Source organism: Xenopus laevis, chromosome 5S (assembly GCF_017654675.1).
Source record: "Xenopus laevis strain J_2021 chromosome 5S, Xenopus_laevis_v10.1, whole genome shotgun sequence".
Taxonomy (NCBI): Eukaryota; Metazoa; Chordata; class Amphibia; order Anura; family Pipidae; genus Xenopus; species Xenopus laevis.
In genome coordinates, this window is record NC_054380.1 from 41,250,296 (window position 1) to 41,271,009 (window position 20,714).

At 35.2% G+C, this 20,714-nt stretch overlaps 1 protein-coding gene across 2 annotated transcripts in view; it reads left to right on the forward strand.

Moving 5' to 3' along the window:
- strn.S (striatin S homeolog) overlaps positions 1–20,714 on the forward strand; it is a 59,960-nt gene that overhangs the window by 16,025 nt on the left and 23,221 nt on the right. For both annotated transcript variants that reach the window (XM_018264495.2, NM_001094152.1), the window contains 5 exon segments: positions 2,281–2,384; positions 9,136–9,209; positions 12,508–12,589; positions 12,911–13,078; positions 18,992–19,127. In XM_018264495.2, the coding sequence (XP_018119984.1) occupies positions 2,281–2,384; positions 9,136–9,209; positions 12,508–12,589; positions 12,911–13,078; positions 18,992–19,127 (564 nt within the window).

Genomic DNA, 20,714 nt, shown 5'->3' on the forward strand with positions numbered 1-20,714 from the left:
GTATCTATTTTCTTACAAGGTATGACTGCATGCATTTAAATTTTCCTTAAAACCGGTCAGGCCTCTCTGGTTAGAAGAACAAGTTCTTAAGTCCTAGTTTGGTTCACAACAGAAAATAACATTGTAAGGATGCAGATTAGGGTGTAATTATAGTGTTTAGTTTTCACCTGAATTATGGATGCATTTAATGTTAGCGATGCAAGATACTTTAATGTTGAATGGCCTCTACATGTTTGTTTTTCTTTTTAACTTTTTTTTTGTTGCTCTTTCTCTTTGTAGTTTCTTACCTTCGAACTTACATGAATATGTTTATAATTCACTTTTAATCTTACATAGTTTCCTTTTTTTTTAGCTGGTATTTGCATATTAACTGTAACTCTTAATAGTAGGGACAATTCTGTAGATTTTCTCTAGCCTTTACATAGAAGTTATTCAAATCTGTTATTTTTATAGTGTTTGTACAGAGATTTTTCATCATTCACATAAGGTCCCTTCCCAGTGGAATTTACAGTCTTAAGGTCCCTATCACTTTCATGCACAAACACAAATGTCTGTTTTATCAGGAGCCAGTTTAAAGCTTACAATATTTTATAGTGTAGGCTAAACTAAATACAGGCCATAATTGGTATGACAAGTAAAGATTTACCATTCTTGATTGTGTATTCAGAATTCTTATGTTTGGGTGTAGATAAAGGAACAAGTTTGTGCTTGTGGAATATTTTGACGATCATTATGTTGTATCTCTACAAAGCCAAAATGTATCTCTTTCTTAATATTACCTGATTTAGACTTAGTTTCACTTATTTAGTGTCTTTATAGATTCTTTTCACGGACATTGTTTGGTTTAGTTCTCACTGACAGATCTCATTAGCACAATGTGTCAGGCATCCTTATGCTTGCTTTGTAATTGCAAACTGTTTAATGTTAAATATAACTAATTTTTATGCTGTGTTTATCTTGCACTTTATTGGGGTTTTCTTTCCACAATTCCCTTTTGTATTTTATTGCATAGACTGTTATGAGCCCCTTGGCATTTTCCAACATGCAGTTAAACTCCCCCACCTTGCAAAATTTGTATAAAGGCTGGAAATATATAATTAACAGCAATTAATAATTAAAATGACCACAAGTATATAATACAAACATTGCTTCTAAATGAAATAGTTCAACCCTTTTTGTTAAAATGCTGGAAAAATTGATAACTGAATCAAAAATCCAATTTAATTACATTCTGAGTGAAAAAAACATATACTGTAGTAAATATTATGCACATAATCATTGTGTCTTAAATGTGATTTTATTGTACAGTAGTTACATTATATGCACATACAGACTATAGATAATTTAAAGGCGTCTTGGTAATTTGTCTGAGTATATAGATAGTCTTGAGATGTGAAAAATAAGCGTTACAACTACTGGAACTTTCCCAATTAAATATTTCTATCATTCAGAAATACCAGTCATCTAGCTTTTTTTTTTTTTTTTTTTTTTGTTTTGTTTTGTTTTGTTTATAAGTGAAATTATAGAATCTCTTTTAACCCATGTTCCATAATTGCATGCAAAGTATTTGTTTAGTATTGGTATTAGTTGGGTCATAAACCCAAAACCTATTTTCAAAACGCCATACCATAAATACATCACATTTCTGTCATACAGAGGTGCAGTGAATTTCCGGGATAGTCCGTGAAATGTATTCACAGTTATCTAAAATATTTGAAGCAAAAGATTACTTTTTCTTTTTTTTTTTTTTCTTATAAATATTTATAATGTATTCTTTGTTACGCTGTAGCTATAAATAAGTGTTCTTTTTAGTCTAATAACTGGATTTGTAAGTTAAACCAACCCTGCACTGCTATTGAAGTTGTAGAGGACAAGTTTTAGATGGTAAAGCTAGTGCATAAGTCATATATAGAGACATGTTTTCTGTTCTCTTTCTAGAGTTGAAGTTGTTTTTCTTGGCTGTGGTACTAAACATCGAACTGTAGGTGTTCATCTGATTTGTTTCTTTCTTATTTTTAAGAACTAGCTGCCCAAAGAAGTCATTAAGGGTTTTTTTGGCCCCTGGGTAAATGAACCCCAGTAGTGGGTTGTCTGAAACATATTTTTTATACTTTTAGTATAGCGATACATGTGTTTTTTGTTTGACCTAAAATACATTATTGTGAGTGTTGTAAAACTGAGAGTTGCTTTATGCATAAGAAAGCCTATGCAAGTTTTTATTCATACAACAAAAAATATATATTTTCTAACATACGTGGGTTCTGCTGTGTTCTCCTACAGGCTCAGATAGCCTTCCTGCAAGGAGAAAGGAAAGGACAAGAAAACTTGAAGAAGGATCTAGTAAGAAGAATTAAGATGTTGGAATATGCTCTGAAGCAGGAAAGGTAAAAACTATCTATCATTTATTATTTTAGCTTTATGTTAAAGGCAGCTTCCACACTCTAGCCGTCGCTTCTTAACTTTTTTTTTTCATCCAGGTTTCAATTATTTTAGTCAACATATGGTTCTCACTTATTTGAAAAATATTATCAAGTTCACCGGTATATGCCAATATTACTGTATGTGCTTTATGTATGTTTGTACATAGAAAAAAAACTTATGATTAGAATTGGTACTGTGGAGACAGTACATACATTTTTCGACACTCCTCATTTTATGGTACCACCAACTCCTCTGTTTTTAAAGAAACTGTAACACCAATACTGAAAGTGTATCAAAGTAATTAAAATATAATGTACTTTTGCTCTGCACTGGTAAAGACTATTATAGTATAAATAAACAAGCTGCTCGGTAAGCCATGGAGGCAGCTGGAAAAAAATCAGGTTACCTATCACATAACAAATAAGCCCTGTCCAATATAATTGCGTTTATCGGTTATGTGTTTTGTAAGAGCTTTTACCAGGGCATCCTAATAGTATATGTAAATTATTTCAAAATGCTTTAATTTTTTTGGGCGTTTTGGTGTTACCTTTCCTTAATACACTAATGTATTTTCCATTTTGATTAAAATAAGCTTAGTACACAACATACAAGGCATTTTATCGCTGCCAAAGCTAAACCACGTCATTTGATGATTCTAAACCAAAATCAAAGTTCAACTACATAAACCAAAAACAATTGGAAAACATTAATTTAACCTGGCATATAGCTGAAGAATAGCTGTAAATACAATCTACAATTAACTAAATTATTGTTCTTAGAAACAGATTTACTTCTGCCATATTCTCCCTCATAGAAGCTCTTAAATCTGATTTATTTTCAGTGCTTGTATTTAAAGTTCTTAGGAGTCTGTACATTTTTACCGACTCCAACTCCAGATACCCAAAATTGCTGCTAACTCCACAACTCAGCTCCGATTAAAATTCAGTGTTTCCTTATTTTACATAGGCTAAATAACTAGCAAGGCTTTCATGTGTGAAAAGCAGGGATCTCTACTCCCAAGTTTGAGAAACAGTGTGTAACGTCCTAGTTCCTATATGCAGTGCGTTAGTTCCTATATGCAGTGCGTTAGTTAACTGCTACACAATAATTCATAGGCCAAATTGTAAAAGCCTGACCGTGTCATGCTAACAAATATTCAGATCCCTAGGGCAGACTGGGCCTAAAAACTCAAAGGAGGTACAGGACTTCATTTAGACAGCACTGTTCTTGTTAGTGGTAATGACAACATTGGCTGATTTTGATGCATTGCTAACATTGCAGTGAGGCAAAGTATGGTTCTTTTCTAGTAGAAACAAGACAGGCATTTATGAATTCTTGTACATATGTAAATTTAATAGAAGAAGAAAGGAGGTTTGTCATTATTCCCTGGTGTGCCAGGATGATTGTTGTATCCACTGCACTAGACTTCTACTTGTACTATATATTATCTTAAAAGGTGTCTAAAATGCTAATTCTACTTTAGACATACTAAATGGAATACAGTTTTGTTTTTGTTTATGTAAACTCATGTTACTTACCATTGCTATTTGTCCTACCATGTTTTCCTTATACTGACAGTCTTGCTCTGTTCACTCTTCAACAGAACAGGCGGTTCGGGGAGATTGTCGCCCAGAAGAAGAGGCGATTAGTCGCCAGGCGACTAAATCTCACCGAATCTGCTTGTGTGGACTGACCCTAACAGTTTTCTGCATTTCAGTCTAATCTAGTCTAAGGCCATGTTTAATAGATTGTCCATTCCTGTTCATATTACTATGACTTTTAAATCCCCGGCATTTCATGATGTGGCGGCCTCAGGTCTTCATGTACCTGGTCTTGCCTTTGCTTCTGTTCCATATCACAGCTATACAATGTTCTGTGTGCAGATTTTTTAGTTATGTGACTCTCTGCACACTGATACAATACCAAAGTTACAGGATGTGTCTTGCACTAACCATCTTGTACTCGTTCAATCCCTGCATAGCCCCATTAGTTCATAACAAGGTTACAGGCACATGTCTGGCCCATCCCCTGTCTCACTTGCTTAAAGGAACAGTAATGTAAAAAAATAAGTGTTTTAAAGTTATAAAAATATTATGTAGTGTTACTCTGCGCTGGTAAAACTGCTGTGTTTGCTTCAGAAACACTACTATAGTTTATATAAATAAGCTACTGTGTAGCAATTGGGGCAGTATAGTAAAAATCACACTAGCAGACACAAGTCTCGTGTGCTGGTGTGGTTTTTTTCTATACAGTTCACTGGGAGGTTGCCATATCCTCCAATCACTGTGCACAGAACGAAGCCAAATATCTGCACAACAGGTGTGCGAGTGTCTTCTTCAATTGTAGCAATGGGGGCAGCCATTCAAAGGAGAAAAGACTCAAGTTACACAGCAGATAGTAAATAAGTTCTGTCTGTCTAATGATGTTATCTGTTATCCATTAGTTAACCTGTGCCATATAGCCATTTTTCAATTTCTGCCATTGCTCCACAGCAGCTTGTTTATATGAACTATAGTAGTGTTTAGCTCAATGCCACCATCCATTTGCTGAAGGGCTACTGAGTAACATGAGCAGCAGCATTTTCTCCATGCTCGTAGCCTTTACACAGCACATGCTACCCAACAAATCAATTGTATCACAAAATAATGTGCCTCCTACTCCAAGGGATGCCAATAACTGATGTTTATATATACCCTCCTGTGAGATATGTTATTTGCAGGTACCCCTGAGTTCTGTTAAAATATAAAATCTTTTGCTGTTGTAGCGCTATAGTAAATTGTGTGTTATTTACATCACTATTGAGCTCCACTCCCAATAAATGTGCACCGGATGAGACCTGTAATCTTAAGGAGTGAGCCCTCGCAACGGTGTGGAGGCAGGGTGTAGTGCAACTGTAACTGGATTCAGTGTATAATAATTGGGCGCCAGTGGTTCTTATAACTTAAACAGGGTTTATTAAACGGGTTTATTGAACATACACAATCCTCAGTGGAGTATACTATAGAGCATGACAGGATTTAGCATCACATTGAATAGGCAATACTCACAGCACCATATGGTCAGTAATAGTCCCCACAGGCAAGAGGACAAGCTCAGCAGCAATAAAGGTACACCCAGCTTTCAGCCTTTTCCCTAAGTGGAACCTGAGGGGAATCTATCTACCCTGTTCCTATACACTTAGTCCCTACTTCTGGGCTATTAGTACCCGGGATCTTAATCCCTCTGACTCTCCTCGTCGGAGCCTGGAGCTGCTCAGCTATATAACCTGTCTTGTCTGTTACTCCTAGAGTAACCTATAATGGTGAGTAGCCTATTCTTACTAGACCTGACCTGTCTAGGTTCCACAGAGCTCTGCCTGCCTGTTCAGGTCAGAGCCAGCACAAGATGGACGACTCAAAGCCTGGCTTCAGAGCAGAAAAGAGCAAACAGTACCCCTCCCAACTTTATTTTAGGACCCATTTAGGTGTCCATAACATTGAGGGACTGCCTCCATAAAATACTAGGGGTGGCTATTTTACACATCCCTACACTGTTATCAGATTTTATGGTGCGGCAGTAGGTTACATATTATCTTTGACTACTCTAGTTTTTATTTTTTTATGAACTTGTTTTGCTAGTTTTATTATAATTCGGTAATTGCTTATGATAGTTCTTTGATAGTTAATGCATTACTTGTTTTTATGTGTGGCTGCTTTGTATTTAGTGCTGGATACTTTGTGCATATTTAACTAGACTACAGTTATTTTTGTTAAGACTGCAACATATATATACAGATGAAGCCACTTGGATTTGTGAGATAAATGCGTCATGACTCATGGTTAATTGAAGAAACTGCGTTATCTAAAGTCATCTTAACTCATTTAATGCATTTAACCTTTCCATTAGCATACCAAAGCACCATTGTGAACAATGGTGAATGCTTTAATTAGATGGGATGTTGTGACTCAGTTTTCTGTGTTAAATGAGATAAATGGGATATCTGTGTTTAGTTATTCTGTGTCAAACAGACAAACCAAAGTGGCTGCATCTGTATATATATATATATATATATATATATATATATATATATATATATATATATATATATATATATATATATATATATGTATATATATGTATATATATATATATATATATGTATATATATATATATATGTATATATATGTATATATATATATATATATATATGTATATATATATATATATATGTATATATATGTATGTATATATATATATATATATGTATATATATATATATATGTATATATATGTATGTATATATATATATATATATATATATATATGTATATATATGTATATATATATGTTGTAGTCTTAACAAAAATAACCGTTAGTCTAGTTAAATATGCACAAAGTATCCAGCACTAAATAAATACACACACACACACACACACACACAATTTTAATGTGTTTTTATCACCATCAAAAGCAATTAAAAATTCAGTGCCGTTTCTGAAATAATCAAGTTTACCTTCGCTATCTCTCTCAATCTGTTTCTCTTCAGATAATAATCGGTGTCAGATAATTATTGACAGTTAGATCTAATATATCTGCCTTTTGCACAAAGAGAGACAGGATTTCTGGTGATTTTAATAGAGTGAGATGTGTTATAGCTCACTCTATTAAAATCCCCAGGAATCCTGTGTCTCTACATGCAGAATTTGTGCAAAAGGCAGTTATTTTGGTTGTTTTGGAATCTGTTATTTGAGTGAGCTCTAATTCATCTGCTAGGAAGCCCCCCCCCCATATTGGATCGATTGGTCAATTTCAGTATGATGAAGCTTATATTACATTTTTGGTTTTTTTTGATGGTTTCCCTTTAAGGCACAGGAATAACAATAATATGTTGATTTGCAATCATAGTATTATACAAGAAGTAAGCAGAGTTCCCCTTTGTTCTTTGTTTTGGGGAATAGTTTGGAGAATTAAACATACAATTAAGATGCTGCTGCTTTACCATTTGCCTTGGTGTACTTAATGGTATTTTTACAATAAGCCATGGTTCAGCTTCTCTTCAAGTGCACTCTGAATCTGGGCTGCTGTGCAGCACCCTTGTTTAAGTAGGATGCCAGATACCACTATTATCCTGTTGGCTGTAAAGTCCTGTTACATTTTTCTTTTTTAAATATATAATAGAGTATTAACAGTAATAGTGGTTTATGTGATTGATTTTAATCTCTTCTAATGAGCTCTAAACCTCAGACTTGTATACCAAGGACAAACCTGGGCATGCAAAAGTTGTATTTACCTTTTAATAACCCCTCAAAACAGAGCCAAATGCAGTTAAGCAAAAGTGGAAAAATAGATGCTGCCATTGGTTTGAATATTTACTCTTATTAATCTCCTAGCAACTGCAGCATCTCTTTTTTCCACCCATAGTTAGCGTGATTCATTTTGCAATGTTGTCATGGAGAAGTGAAGATCAGGAGAATTAAAATGGGTTATATATTGAATTTCCTTATAAAAAGTATCAAAGTTCATGGCAGTGTGTTTGATTTAATTTTTTTCTATAAGCCTGCCACTGACATCTTATTTTTTATTCATAACAAGGATAGTGACAGTGTTTATTGGATCCCCAAGGCTTAAAGAAGATAGTAGTGTTAGCACTGCACCTTTGGTAAGAAAAAAAAAGCAGCATGCTGGTATTGTAATTAGGGGTCGTAAGTTATTTCAGGAAGATAGCCTGATTGCTGAGTTAAAAAAGAATATATCATGTTTTGGGAGAGGGCTGCCTTTGATGGTACAGGTAAGGGATCTGTTATGTGGAAACGCGTTATACAAAAAGGCCGTCTCCCTTAGACTCCATTATAATAAAATAATCCAAATTTTTAAAAATGATTTCCTTTTTCTCTGTAATAGTATAACAGTACCTTGTACTTGATCCCAACTAAAATATAATTAAAGCTTATTGGACGCAAAACCAGCCTATTGGGTTTATTTAAGGTTTACATGATTTTCTAGTAGACTTAAGGTATGAAGATCCAAATTACGGTTAAATCAGTTATCCAAAAAAAACCCAGGTCCTGACCATTCTGGATAATAGGTCCCATACCTGTATTCTGTAGAATATCAGATTTTAAAGTTAAACTGTTCTGTAAGGCATGGTTTACCAACTGTGGGCCCTTAGGCCTCTCTCATCCGAAATGTAATGGCCCTAGCTTCCTTTACAGCAGGAGTGCCCATACTTTACTAATTCGAGGTCTACTTTTAGTGATGATGTCCCATTATGATCTACATCCATAAAAGCATTGTTAGTATTCTGCTCCATGAAAAATAGTACTTATCATATTGATTTGAGAGAATTTATATTGCTGTAAAATCTTTTTCACCTGTGATGGCAACAATCCTCTTGAAATGTATCGATGAGTGTGATAACATCTTTGCTTTTCTCTTGAATTTGAAATGCTCTGTCTATGGCAACAAATGTTGCTGTAGGTGGGTGTTGTTCAGGAACACACACAAGTAACTGCCATAAGCAGCATATTTACTATTGAAGTACATGGAACTAATGTTCCATACATTCCATACATTTTTATAAAGACATAAAGCATTATGGAATATATTATTTAACTATAGGAATAGTTTCCGGCCAGTGTTTTGTAAAAGGGAGACACTTCCTGGTCATAAATGCTGACTATTTACCATAGGTTCTTGGTTGCACCACTTAATGGTTTTTCCTTTCTGTTATTCAGAGCAAAATACCACAAGTTAAAATATGGGACAGAATTGAATCAGGGAGACATGAAACCCCCAAATTATGATTCTGGTAAGTTCTGAAAGTTTTATTTGCAATATACTTTGTCATTTCTTCATGAGAAAACAGTGTGCTTTTATGTCTATGAACTAGCCTACAAACATTTGCCTTCCTCTAATTCAGTGATCCCCAACCAGTGGCTCGTGAGAATCATGTCGCTCACCAACACATTTGGATGTTGCTCCCAGTGTCCTCAAAGAAGGTGCTTATTTTAGGCTAGTTTGCATAAAAACCCAGTGTACTGCCAGTCTACATAGGGTCTATCAAAATTGCAAACTGAGCCTTTATTTGGCACCCCCAGAAACTTTTTCGTACCTGTGTTGCTTCCCAACTATTTTTATATTTTAATGTAGCTCATGGGTAAAAAAAAGGTTGGGGGTCACTGCTTTAATTTCTGTTAGTCCTTATCTGATCAGTTCATATAATCCACTTTATTCCATACACATTTTATTCATTACAGATGTTATAAAATCAGCTGTTATTGTTCCATGATATTAGAATAGCACTTTTGGTCCTGTTTTTGACTAGTTAGGCTTTTGTCAGTAGGACACATTTGTCCAGTGGCCAGATTTGCTTCATTTTTATAGGGTGCCCATGAGGGGGGTCCCCTGACTCCCTTACTGGGCTTTAATTGCAACCATTAAATACAAACACACAATTTAAATATACATTCACTTACTATGAATTAAAAGTGTGGGATGGGCTTGCATAAACCAGTCAGCATATTTAGTTGTCCGTGACTGAATGTGTTTTGAAACTTGAAGTATTGGGTTTATATTTAGCAGACTCTTTTACGTTAATATTGTATAGTAGTCATGGGTCATTACAGTTAAATGCAAAGTGACTGTATTTTCGTGAAAAGCCACTCCTTTCACATCTGGCTATATTAAAGGGGTGGTTCACCTTTACATTAACTTTTAGCATGTTCTCAAATGGCTACTCCTAAGCAACCTTACAATTGGTCTTCGTTTTTTCTTATTTCCAGCTTTCAAATCGGGGTTCACTGACCTCACCTGAAAAACAAATGCTCTGTACAGCTACAAATGTATTGTTATTGCTACTGTTTATTACTCATCTTTCTATTCAGACCCTCTCCTATTCATATTCCAGTCTCTTATTCAAATCAAGGCTTGATTGCTTGGGTAATTTGGACCCGAGCAACCAGATTGCTGAAATTGCAAACTGGAGAACTGATGAATAAAAAGATAAATAACTCAAAAACCACAAATAATAAAAAAATGAAAACCAATTGCAAAGTGTCTCAGAATATCATTTATACTAAAAGTCAACTCAAAGGTGAACAACCCCTTTAAGTTGTGAGAATGAATATTTTTACATTTGAAATGTTACCACATTATTTCTTTGCAAGTAGCAGATCCAAAAAGCATTTGAAATATGCCATCAAAACTGCATGCTGCTGCCTTTTGAGTATTGTTTCGGTTAAGCTATTCTTTCATAAAACTACCTTACCTTGATGTGGCTGACAGTACTTACCTGGATAGTTTTGTCTGTGTAGTAGACTTAAAGGACCAGTAACATCAAAAATTGAAAGCATAATAAAGTCATAAAAATATAATGCAGTGTTGACCTGCACTGGTAAAATTGGTGTGTTTGCTTCAGAAACTCTACTATAGTTTATATAAATAAGCTGCTGTGTAGAAATTCAAAGGAGAAAATGCTCAGGTTACACAGCAGATAGCAGATAAGCTCTGTAGAACATAATGGCGTTCTCTGTTATCCACTATTTAATCTGTGCCATATAGCCTTTTTTTCAATTTCTGCCATTGCTATTCAGCAGCTTGTTTAAATGAACTATAATAGTGTTTCTGAAGCAAACACATCAGTCCTACCAGTGCAGGGCAACAAACAGTACATGAAATTTCCATTACTTTAAAACTATTTCATTTTTTGATGTTACTGTTCCTTTAAATACACGTCTCCCGTTTAGGCCAGAGGTGCACACAAATACATTTCAGCAGTGAAATGAAAATGTTCTATGATTAGTTTCTTGTATGTCAACACTAGCATTGTGTCTTCACTTGCAACTCTCTTCTTCTCTTCTGTTGAAATAATCAGGTGCCACATTTTCTAGCATCCAGACAGTTACTTAACTTTTTGTTCAGCAGCTCTCCTATACTTCAGCAGGTATCTTGTTGCTAGGGTCCAAATTACCCTAGCAACCAGGCAGTGGTTTGAATGAGAGACTAGAATATGAATAGGAGAGCACTTGAATAGAAAGATAAGTCATAAAAATTACAATAATATTAAAAGTGTAGCCAGAAGAAGGCAAATAATTGAAAAACTTAAAAAAACTTTTTAAATAAAGACCAATTGAAAAGTTGCTAAAAATTGGCCCCTCTATAACTTATTAAAATTTAATTTGAAGGTGCAAAACCTTTTTAAAAGCAAATACAACACATGAATAATTGTAAGCATTTTCTAAGGTTTCCTATGAAATAAATATTGTACAATAAAAACTTTCATATGATTACTTGTTTGATCTGTCTCAACCTTTCTTTTGCCCAGATCCATACTCTGTTTCCTATGTGATTAAGGTTTTTTCCATGCCCGCCACATACTTTAGATATACATAGATTTCTGTACTGTTCAGAATATATGCTAAGCCAGAAATTTCAGTGGTTCTCATTTCATCACCTCATTCCTACACAAAACATTGTTTTCCAGCCAGTTGAAGGTGTACCGTATATACTCGAGTATAAGCCGTCCCGAGTATAAGCCGAGGTACCCAATTTTACCTCCAAAAACTGTGAAAACTTATTGACTCGAATATAAGCCTAGGGTGAGAAATGCAGCAGCTTCTGGTAAGTTTCAATCAAAAAATTGAGGGGTTCTGCTCCCATTGGAGGTGCCGGCATCTCGTTTTTGGATGCCGGCCACCATTCTTGGACGCTGGCGAATATTCTTGGAGACTATTCTTGGACCCCGGCGACTATTTTTAGAAGCCTGCGACTATTCTTGGAAGCCTGCGACTATTCTTAGGCGCCGGCGACCGTTTTTGCGCTTGACCCGAGTATAAGACGAGGTTGAGTTTTTCAGCATATTTTGGGGGCTGAAAAACTCGGCTTATACTCGAGTATATACGGTATGTCAAAAAAGCAAAAGAGTGACGTTACATTGTACTATGTCTTGTATTATACTAACATTATTTATAGTTTGTTTTTTTTTTGTTTTTTTTTGCAATACTTTATAATTGAATGTATTAAAACAGTGATAGTTTATTATTCAGGTACATATATAGCTTGTACAGTCATTCTGTAATTATGCTAAATCATTTGTTTTTACTTTTCAGATGAAGCAAATGAAAATGAGATACAACCACCTCAGCAGAATAGCCAGTTTATATGGAAACAAAGTCGGCAGTTGCTAAGACAGTAAGTGACTTGACATATTACTGTTCTAACCTTGCTGACCCATATGACAGTAATATGGTTAAAGAAAAATGCACTGCATTTTAGGAGATTTAATAATTTTTTGTGACTTGTTAATTAATAATGTTTTCACTGTTTAATGTTGTATGGGGTATGAATGAACTATTGTACTACTGATCTTCCATTCTTCAACAGAGGATGGTAGTGCAAGATGCAGCTCTGCAACTGGTACCAGATGATTTATTAGCATATTACTTTCAGATATCATTTCAGTGGACAATTATCCTGATGTTTTTGTTAACACTATTTTTTTGTTTGTTACAGATATCTTCAAGAAGTAGGTTACACAGACACCATACTTGATGTGAAGTCAAAACGTGTCCGCTCTTTGCTAGGCCTTTCTGCTGATTCTTCAGACAGATTAACAGATACAAAACAGGACTCCATGGTTAATGGAACTGAAACGGAACTTCCAAATCCACTGGTCCTTGGGTAAATATTCATGTAAAATATAAACATTTTTTTTCGTGGTTATTCATTATTCGTTTTTCTGTATTTGAGATTTTTTTCCTTATAAGCAATAACTTGTTTTTTTAAAAATATATATTATACAGAAGAATCAGATGTAGATGCTGGCATTTTTATTTGTGATTCAAGCTATACAAATCCAAGTTATACAATACATACGTCATTAATTCAGTGTTTGGATATGTTTTCTTCTATTCTCTTATCAAATTTAGTGAACTTTAACAGTGCAACAGTTATCTGTGTATGTATTCCCAAAACTGAGTTTTGATTTATTAAGATATTAATTGACAGTAATGAAATTTTATGTCAATTTTGTTGAAAGGGTGTCATTAAAGTAAGTTTTAATATTATGTAGACTTATTTTATTGAGAATTTGCAGTTGGTAATCATTTTTTTTATTGGCTATTTATTTTAAAACATTTTTATCAGCTCACCAGTGTGGGATTTCAATAGCTACCGGGTTGCAAGGGCTCAATAAACCATAGAAACAAGGCAGTGATTTAAATGAAAGACTGAGAAAGCAGATGCAAAAGAAATGCAAACCAAAAACTATAAATAGTATGTTATAAAACTTTACTTTATAACATATTAAGTTAAGGGAGAACTATTGTTCAAATGCACTTCACACGCATAATGAGCAAGTCGTGGCACTTGCTCATTATGCATGTGCCCCAACATGGCTGCTCGTACTGGACGGGTCGGGGCAAAAACAAAACTACCGTTACCCCCAACTAGAGTACAGGCTCTATTAGCCCTCACCTTTGGTTGGGGATAATATTTTTGCCCAACAGGTGCCCTTTAAATAAACCCTGTAGGATTGTTTTGCTTCCAATATGGATTAGTTATTTCTTAGTAGCGTTTAAGTACAAGATGCTTTTTTATTATTGCAGAGAAAAAGGAAATGACTTATAAAATTTAATTTAATTAGGTAGATGGGAGATGGCCTTCCCATAATTCTAACATTCTGGATGACGAGTTTTGGGATAACTGATTCCTTACCTGTACTCTCCAATATTACATAAATAATTTTACAACATACTAAAACTTTACTCTGGTTATTAACACAAATGAATTTACTGCATAATGCAATTAAGCAGAATCTTGCGGAGGCTGGTTTTACTATTTTATTTAATTTGGTTTTTTTTTTTAAAAAATATAAAATTACATTAAACTCAAGTTTTTGTTTTTTTAATCAAAACCTAAATTGGAAAAAAGTCATGTTATAGCAAAAAAACCTTCTGTTCCATTCGATTTTATGAACTTGACTGTTTAAAATGAAATATCGAATATACACGCACTGAATTCTATAGAAGCGCTACAGTTTTTATTTCTAAATTAGATTGTTTACACTGCAACTAATTCACTCTACCATATAAAAATTTTCTACCATCTAAAATTCATGATGGAACTGCTTTCAGGCAGGCCATTGTTTCTCCAACTCAATGTACCTGGAGGAGTCGCAGTGGGACATTTACCATTAAGTGCTGTTCTTTTATCTACTAGGGAGCTGTTTTCTGCTTACTTTCCCATTGTTCTATGATTAGGCTGCTGGGGGGGGGGGGGGATGCGGGTGATATCAATCCAACTTGCAGTTCAGCAGAGTGACTGAAGTTTATAAGAGCACATGACATGGGGTACCTGGGAAACTGACAATATGTCCCATGTCAGATTTCAAAATTAATGATGCTCTTTTCAAAACAGATTTCAGTGCAGAATTCTGCTAGCGGAGTACAATTAACTTTTGAAAAAATACATGTTTTCCCGTCACAGAATCCCTTTAATGTATTTTTCGATGTTTATTGAAAGTTAAGTACACAACATACACGGCATTTCATCACTACCAAAGTGCATAAATATAAACCACAGCCTTTGGTAATTCTAAACTACATAAAACATGAACTTGGCTTATAGATGCAGAATAGCTGTTAACTACAATCCGATCCCAAATTAACTAAAGTATTCTTAAAAATAGAATTGCTTCTGCCATATCGTCAGTCATAGAAACTCTTGAAATGTATTATTGTCAGTGAGAACTAACCCCCCCCCCCAAACTCAAGGCATTGCCCACCCCGCAACTTCTTCTTAAAGAAAAACCCTTTAAAAAAAATCTGACCCTTAAATGCTGAGAAGTGCGATGGAGATCCCGGTCCCCATCATCTGACTCTTCATATTGTCTTTGGGTCTCTTCGCCCACTACTGGAGCACGCGCAGTTTCGACAAATCAGGAATCGACTTCAACTGCACATGTGCAAATCGTTGTGAAGACCCGGAGACCCAGATGATGGCGACCAGGAGCTCCGCCGCGCTTCTCTGCATTCAAGGGTTACATTTTTTTCAAATTATTTATATTTTTTTTGACTAATGCACATCGTGAAGGGAGGGGGAAAATGCCTTAAAGTGTCTTTGTGGGGGGGGGGGGGTTTAGATTTCCTTTAAAGTTGTTAGGAGTCAGAGTCGGTACATTTTTCGTGGCTATGACTCCAGGTGGCTTCTGGGCAGTACTCTTAAAAATCTTATTGCTTTGGCAAAGCCCATTTATTATGTGCAGTACAATTTGTATCTCCTGTATACAAGAACACATTAAGGAGCATAATAGAAGGGCGACAGAATGAATAAAATGGAAGATTTCTGTTTTGAAGATATGCGTGCCAAGTTTGTAATTATTTTACATCACAGTGTGCTTACAGTAGTGGTATCGTATCAGTGCAATGTGTACATAAATAGATGCCCATACAATGCTCTTGTGCCCTGTTGGACAATATATCAACATGACATGAGGGCAACCCTTGAGAGTAGAAAAACAAAGATTTTATCATGTCATTTTTGTAACTGTCCACATTGTGAAGTTTATTTCTCTCTTTGAATTAATTGTACATTACTGATATATACTATAGATGGTTTCAAGAAGGAGTAATATTTGGTCATTTTATGGCCATCATGCACTTTGTTTTTTGGCCTTGAATATACAGCACCACTTATCATTTGTTGTAATAAATGAAGTTTTTTTTTGTTTGTTTGTTTTTAAATACACTAATAGTATTCATTATAATAATGTCACCTGCTGGCTGGAGGGGGTGGACTTTTCCCAGCAGGCTTTTAATGAGGACCATACACCTATATATACTCCTTTGTTGACAATGTTTTCTGCCCATTCTTTCAATTAAAATCCATATATATTCTCATTATAAAGTATTCATGTATGGATATTTAGGTGCATGCATGCAAAGATTTACACAGGTAGTTGAAGGCATCTTGAAGCTGGGTCACATATTTTTATTCGTTATTATTTATTGCACATTGTCAAATTGCATTATTATAGTTATCTGACTAAATCAATCAGCATGTGTAACATGTATTAGGTTTATATTTCAAAATTATTGTGTATGACAAGCATACAATGTCACTTAAAAAATATTTTGCTGCCAATTTAGGTTTTTGTGCCTGGAACACTTTCTAATTACAAAGCAGCATGCTGTTTCTCTTAATGCATGGTACAATATCTTCTTTGCATTCCTTGGGTTTCCATGACAGTATTCTATTTGTATAGTGTATGTTCCTCACTTTTCTTTTTATGTTGCCATTCATCTTAACTGAAGTGGTTTAATTGGAGTGGAGGTGGTAGAGAAAAAGTCAGTGCTAGGGTAGGTGGCTTTTGAGTTGTGAGAAACAGCAATTCACAGTTTATTTTTAACAACTGCATGCTTCTCTTGTATTTTAAGATGGGGAAATTCCTCTACAAGTCTATGAAATCTATTAAATATATATCCTTTATATGTTGAATTTCTTTTACAGTATTATTCTCTAAAATATGTTCTGAAAGGCTATTTAATGTTATTTTGCAAAAAAAAAAAAAAATGTCTCCTTAGGTGACTTGCTTACTTCAATTCTGCTTTATAAATTGTCCTGTAGCTATAGGTGCCTTATGTTTCTTGGGCTACATATACACTAACCATGTGAATCTAATTAACAGGCATCTATAAGTGCATATAAACATGCATGGGCATAGCTAGTAGAAAGTTTAATGCTCAAATATCATAACTTTTGCTCCCTTTTTTTGAACCTCTATGTCACATCAAAATTCTCCCACACCTTCAAGACTTGTTAATACATGTAGATTTGCAACATTTCGATCAGCTGTATCCTATGCCTTAAAGGCATAGCATGTTACAATAGCCATAATGTGGAAATCAAAACGCTTCCCCGTGACAATATATTGTGGATTCCATATTCCTAAAAAATTACTAAGCCCTGATATGTTACCAAAAAGCATCCAAGTGGGAAGGAGTAATGCCTCACTGTGATGTGGAAATGTAGAACTTTTTTACTTCTGACCTTTACAGCTTCCGTATTTCCACCATTCCTTGAAATGGTCCAATTCTGCATATTCATTAAACCTTCATTATATGTCTGATGTTGAAGACTAGACAAACTTTCTGAACTGTCAAAGCCCAGATATCTCTTAATTGAGCCTCTGTTCTCTTGTTATTGTATTTACTGCAATATTTAAATTGAGGAAACACGAGTGGTTAATCAAGACATTTGAATCAGACTCTTAAAAGAATAGTCCAGTGTAAAAATAAAAACTGTGAAAAATAAAAAATGTTTCAAATATAGATAGCCAAAAATGTAATCTATAAAGGCTGGAGTGACTGGATGTCAAACAGCACAGAACCCAACTTCCTGCAATTGATCCTTAGTATGCAGGTGAGGTTTGAAAGCAACAGTTATGACCCATGTGCCCCCCCCTCAAGTCTCTGATTGGTTACTGTCTGGTAACCAATCATTGGAAACCAAGAGAGCTGCAAAGCAGGAAGTAGTGATCTGGCTATTATGGTAGACATCCAGTCACTCCAGCCTTTATAGATTACTTTTATGGCTATTTATCACACGCAATTGTTGATAGTAGTCAGGAATACGTAGAAAAATTCTTCGGTACTTGTAGAACTCAGTTTTGAAGGGAGGTCCAGGTGCAACGCCCTGAACCCTCAGCTTTAGGGAGCGGACCACCATATAAAAAAAAAAAAAAAAGGGCAGGAACTAGTGTAGACCAGTCTTCCAGGCAGGCTTGTCAAAACATATAGTAGTTTATTGTAGAGCTCAAGGATACAACCATACGCGTTTCATATCTATCACATACTTAATAATAGGCTCTTACCATAGGCCCTACTTTTTTGGCTAACTGTATTTAAAAAATCTTTAGTTTTGCACAGTCTATTTACCCAGTTTTTATTTTTATACTGAACAATTCCTTTTATCCTTTTTTGTGTAACTGTCAGTAAAGGTGACAATAATGGTAACAATACACCCACAGTGCTTGGGGGACAGTCTCATCAGACCATCATCCACCATCATCACAGTTAGTCTCTTCATTCATCAGCGCTCCTTTTTTTGTATTTTGTATTCTCTACACTGCTTGTCCTGAGTAAGTGTAATATATATATATATATCCTTGATAAAGGTTCCCAGGAGGAACCGAAACGTTGGACACAATGCTGTGTTGAAATAAAATACACTTTGCTTTTCTACAAACGAGTGTGCTGATCCTTGCATTATCTGTATCATTAATTTGATCCTGCACCTCAAACTCATACAAGTATCGAGTGCTGATACCCACAGGACGCATATATATATATATATATATATATATATATATATATATATATATATATATATATACACACACTGCCTTGTCAGTGTGTGTATATATATATATATATATATATATATATATATATATATATATATATATATATATATATATATATACACACACTGACAAGGCAGTGTCCATGCGTCAGTCTTAAAAAATGCTGAATTTGATTGCATGATTTTATCATAGAAAATATGCGATTGTTTCTTTGTTTTTCTGAATAACAGAAAGCCGGATATGACAGATTCTGCCTCTGTGCTTGAGACATTTAAGTTTCTAGAGAATGCTGCTGCAGAGTTCAGTGACGAAGAAGATGAAGAAGAAAATGAATCAAGGGATAAAACAATCATAGATTCTGCAACGGTAAATATTTTAAATCGTTTAGAGCTATAGAAATTTGTTCTTGGCTATCCTTTTTTACTTTTTACTATAAGTTTTCTCATATTTTTTATTAGTTTGCATTTAAATGTTGTACAATACATTACTGCATATAAACAACTTGACTGTTTGCCTTTGAAATATTCATTTTAAATATATTTCAGTACATTGATAGTTTCTTTTCTACATTTTGTGCATTATGCAATGTGATGCACTGCCTGGCTATAAGTCTTGTTTAGATGTAATACCGTATATACTCGTGTATAAGCCGAGGTACCTAATTTTACCTACAAAAACTGGGAAAACTTATTGACTCGCGTATAAGCCTAGGGTGAGAAATAAAGCTAAAGACTCTCTGTGTCTCACTTCTGTGTGCTGTGCTCACTGAAACAACACTTCAGTGACAGCTCTCAGAGTCACGTGACTCCCCTCCCCCTCCTCACCTGCAGGTCCTGTACAGAGATCTCCATGTTGGTGAGGTACAGGTAAGGGACTCCACTGCCGGCTCCCTTAAGTATGCTTAAAGCGATTCTGACACGTTCCTATAAAAATCATAGGAACCTGTCAGTATGAAGAAAATGCTGCACATAAAATATTTCTGCAATATATAAGGATAAGGATCGCTCCGCCCCCAGCCCTGCTCCGCCCCCAGCCCTGCGTCAGTGAAGCAACCCGGAAGATCAGTCAGTGCAGGAACCGATTCGGCTGAGAAAGGTGCGCAGGGCTGGGGGCGGATTTGCGGGGGGGGGGGGCCTTTGCAGGAAATATTTTACCGGTATGTGCAGCATAATATTGCAGAAATATTTTATGTGCAGCATTTTCTTCATACTGACACGTTCCTATGATTTTTATAGGAACGTGTCAGAATCGCTTTAAGCACACTTCCGGGGTTCTGCAGGGGTTCTGCAGGTCAGAAGCTGCCGGTCGGAAGCGCATCAGTAACTGACCCGCGTATAAGCCGAGGCAGCGTTTTTCAGCTTGTTTTGGGTGCTGAAAAACTCGGCTTATACGCGAGTATATACGGTAGTTTATTCAGTATGAATCCATGCAAAGTAAAGTGATTAAAGATATGTTGATCAGCAGCTACATAGACCATTACCTTAAAGGAGAAGGAAAGGGTTAATCATTGGGGGGGGGGCAGTCTTCTCCCAAGGCATATTGGCTAATTTTTAATAAATAACCCAGCTCCTTAAAGTCATACTGACACTAATATTTTCTAGAAATTTTTCTGGGGAGATCACTGGTTGCCAATTTGGTAGGCAACCCCCTGCAGTTTAGCACCTATGGTAACAAATGAACCTGTAAAATTCCTTCAAGCACCACTTTTTATTTTACCTGTGGCTATATCTCTAAGTTTACTAAACTGGATGTACAGCCAAGCTTCTTCTGTGTTTTATTGCTAATTACTACACAGTAGTGTAGTATGCTCCTACTTATGCTGTTTCTATTGCTTCAGGGATATACAGCATACAGTACAGCAGCAACATTTCATTTAATATTGTCATATATTTATTATGCTATTCCTTGAAATCAATATATAGAATCTTCCACAAACATATCAATATCAGAAAA